The 3,199-nt window shown below is 42.9% G+C and overlaps 1 protein-coding gene across 1 annotated transcript; it reads left to right on the top strand.

The window, feature by feature from the left end:
* The first annotated feature begins 467 nt into the window (after positions 1 to 467).
* Positions 468 to 2,015, top strand: LOC115328799. Its single transcript, XM_040215133.3, has one exon. The coding sequence runs from the start codon at positions 746 to 748 to the stop codon at positions 1,910 to 1,912; it is 1,167 nt and encodes a 388-aa protein (XP_040071067.1). The 5' UTR covers positions 468 to 745; the 3' UTR covers positions 1,913 to 2,015.
* The last annotated feature ends 1,184 nt before the right edge of the window (positions 2,016 to 3,199 follow it).

The raw sequence follows: 3,199 nt of genomic DNA, 5'->3' as shown, positions 1-3,199 counted from the left end.
TTAAGGTCATCACCAAAAACAAAAAAAGACGAAGTCTATAGAGTTCAAGCACAACAGTCTGCATCACACAACATAAGAATGTTGATAAACTTACAGGTTAACGCGATAAGGCAACATCCATCTTCCTTCAAACTTGAACAAAAGTATATATCTCCCCTTCTATTCCAAATGCAGTTCCAGAGTCTGATTCAAAAGACGCCCTCACCGCCCACTATGCTCCAACAAACACCGAAACGGTATTCGGGTCAACGCACGTCAGAAACCAAAAAACAAAAAGTGCACTTTATAGTCATTTTGGACAATCACATTCGGAGGGTTACCATTCACACTTCAACACACACACAAGAAAAATTTACACTACATTTTTAAAAAGCTGTTTGAATTGCTTCCGAACTGTAACAAAACCTGACTTATACAAAATATTGGGCACGGCAGCACTGCCAACATGAGGGCTAACAACCCATTCGTCTTTCTCGTCCAGATCCTGCTTGACATTGTGCTGGTGCCGGTCAACGTCAACAAGCTGAACGCAGGCACCGATGCTGCGCGCCGCGACACGCCGTTCCCTTCCGTCATCGGAGGAATTGCACCGACGCTGGACGACAGCAAGCATCTTATCTTCGAACCTGGAATCAGTCGTTCGTTTTTTGATGAACTTTTATCTTCGACTGTGACATCACCGTTTCGGGCTATAAAACGGCGCAGCGAGACGCTCCACGGCATTGGGCACGGCAGCACTGCCAACATGAGGGCTAACAACCCATTCGTCTTTCTCGTCCAGATCCTGCTTGACATTGTGCTGGTGCCGGTCAACGTCAACAAGCTGAACGCAGGCACCGATGCTGCGCGCCGCGACACGCCGTTCCCTTCCGTCATCGGAGGAATTGCACCGACGCTGGACGACAGCAAGCATCTTATCTTCGAACCTGGAATCAGTCGTTCGTTTTTTGATGAACTTTTATCTTCGACTGTGACATCACCGTTTCGGGCTATAAAACGGCGCAGCGAGACGCTCCACAGCATTGGGCACGGCAGCACTGCCAACATGAGGGCTAACAACCCATTCGTCTTTCTCGTCCAGGTAAGCAAACGATTTTGCAAGTCCTACCGTAGCAATAATGTTTGCTTGATTTTGCTGCCGTGCCCACGGTCCTGTTACTTGTGGTTGTGCGATGTGTTTTTCTCTCTGAGAATGCTACTTTTGCTGAGCGGCGATGTTGAGGTCAACCCTGGTCCAGAAACAGGCGCTATTTTACAAAAACTGAAAGAAATCGCCCGGGACATACAGGAAATTAAAAATGAAAAGGGTATAACAAATGACAGACTTTCTGCGATCGAGCACAAACTGGAAAGTCTCAGTACGCTTCAAAAGAACGTCAGTGCATGTCGGGAGAGAATAACTGAACTTGAAACGACTGTTAAAATTATTACCAGAAAGGTAGACGACTTAGAAAATCGAAGTAGACGGTCGAATCTGATTGTCTACGGAATTAAAGAACAAGAGAACGAAAACAGTCAGACACTCGAAAGAGTGGTCGTAGGTGAAATTCTCGAGAGAATTCTAAACGTACAAATAGCAGGCATCGAAAGAATTCACCGCCTCGGGAAACAGGCTGATAACAAGATCCGTCAAGTCATACTCAAACTACTGGACAGTAGAGATAAATCAAAGATACTGAAAAACTGCGTCAAACTGAAAGGAACAGATTTTTCAATCGGTGAAGATTTCTCCCGACACGTACAGCAAATACGTAAGAAGCTTTGGGACCGCACTAAAGCAAACCGAGATAAGCGAGAAAAGGTTTTCTTAACATATGATAAGGTTCGCATAAATGGGCATCTCTATGCGTGGGATGAGACAAAAGAAGACATAATTCCCGTAGAAAAAAACGATGTTCCCGACGAAAACTAACCGAAAGCCACATTCTGCCATCTAACCTTAGAGTCGTAAATATAAATGCAAGGAGTCTTCAAAATAAAGCATATTCATTGGAGTCCTTTCTCTTAGAATTTAATCCACACATAGTTACAATCACAGAAACGTGGTTACATCCCTTAATACTTGATAGCGAAATTGTCCCACCAAATTACATCATTCTGAGAAAAGACAGAACGACTAGAGGTGGCGGAGTAGCAATACTTCTAAAACGAGGTATCCCCTACGGACATATGCCTGATGTGAAAGATGTTGAATCTTTATGGTGCAAAGTGTCATTCGATTATTATTCTGTTGTTGTAGGTGTCGTTTATCGGCCTCCAAACTCCGACCACAAGTGTCTGTACAACTTATATGATTACATGCAACAACACATTAAAAATCAAAGGATTATTATGGCTGGCGATTTTAATATACCTGAGGTAAACTGGGATTCGCTGCAACTTGGCACTGTTACCTCTGATGCAATATTAGACATTTTATTTGCGTTTAATCTGTCACAAATCGTCAGAGAGCCAACACGGGTGCAGGGAACGTCCAGCAGTCTGCTTGACCTTGTATTTCTTAGTGACCACTTCCCCCAGAGCCAAGTCGATGTTGAAGTAGTAACGGGCATATCCGACCATAAAGCAGTTATATGCACCATACCTATACGAACATCTAGGTTCTCATATGGTACCATCAAAACTGTACTTGATTTCAACAGTGCCGATGACGCGTGTATATTAACGTACCTTGCTCATAGATTTTATGATTTCCGTGAACTTTGTGACGAGATAGATGTCAGTATTGACGACATATGGAACGAGTTTAAATCAATTATCACGCACTGTGTTACACAGTTCATCCCAAAAAAACAAAAAATAACAAGAAAGCACAACCCATGGATCACGCGAGAAATTATCCACCTGAAACGCAAACTCAAGCGGCTAAGGAAGTCATCAAAAATACACTCCCTCCAGGATAACACCGACTACAAAGCAAAGATTTCAGAGCACTCTAAACTTCTTAAATTAAAAATTAAAGAAGCCAAACATAAGTACTATAACGTGACCCTCCACGAGTTCATGAAAGCGTCACCTCGGAAATTTTGGAACCACGTTAACCCTAAAAAGTCTCAAATGAATTGTATGAGCTCCATAGAGAAACAAAAAATGGCAGATGAATTTAACAATTACTTTAAGTCGGTATTTACAGCTGATGATGGTAATGACGGTTTAACTTTACCACAATGCAACACTGCTGAAGAACTTGGAAGCCTAA

This window comes from Ixodes scapularis, unplaced genomic scaffold (genome assembly GCF_016920785.2).
Source record: "Ixodes scapularis isolate PalLabHiFi unplaced genomic scaffold, ASM1692078v2 PGA_scaffold0__279_contigs__length_252992795, whole genome shotgun sequence".
NCBI classification, from domain to species: domain Eukaryota; kingdom Metazoa; phylum Arthropoda; class Arachnida; order Ixodida; family Ixodidae; genus Ixodes; species Ixodes scapularis.
Note: the sequence above shows the minus strand (reverse complement) of the source record. Positions and strands in the feature narration are given on the sequence as shown.

What these genes read in the sequence shown, in the direction of transcription:
- LOC115328799 (XM_040215133.3), top strand. Translation starts at nt 746, where the DNA reads ATGAGGGCTAACAACCCATTCGTCTTTCTCGTCCAGATCCTGCTTGAC.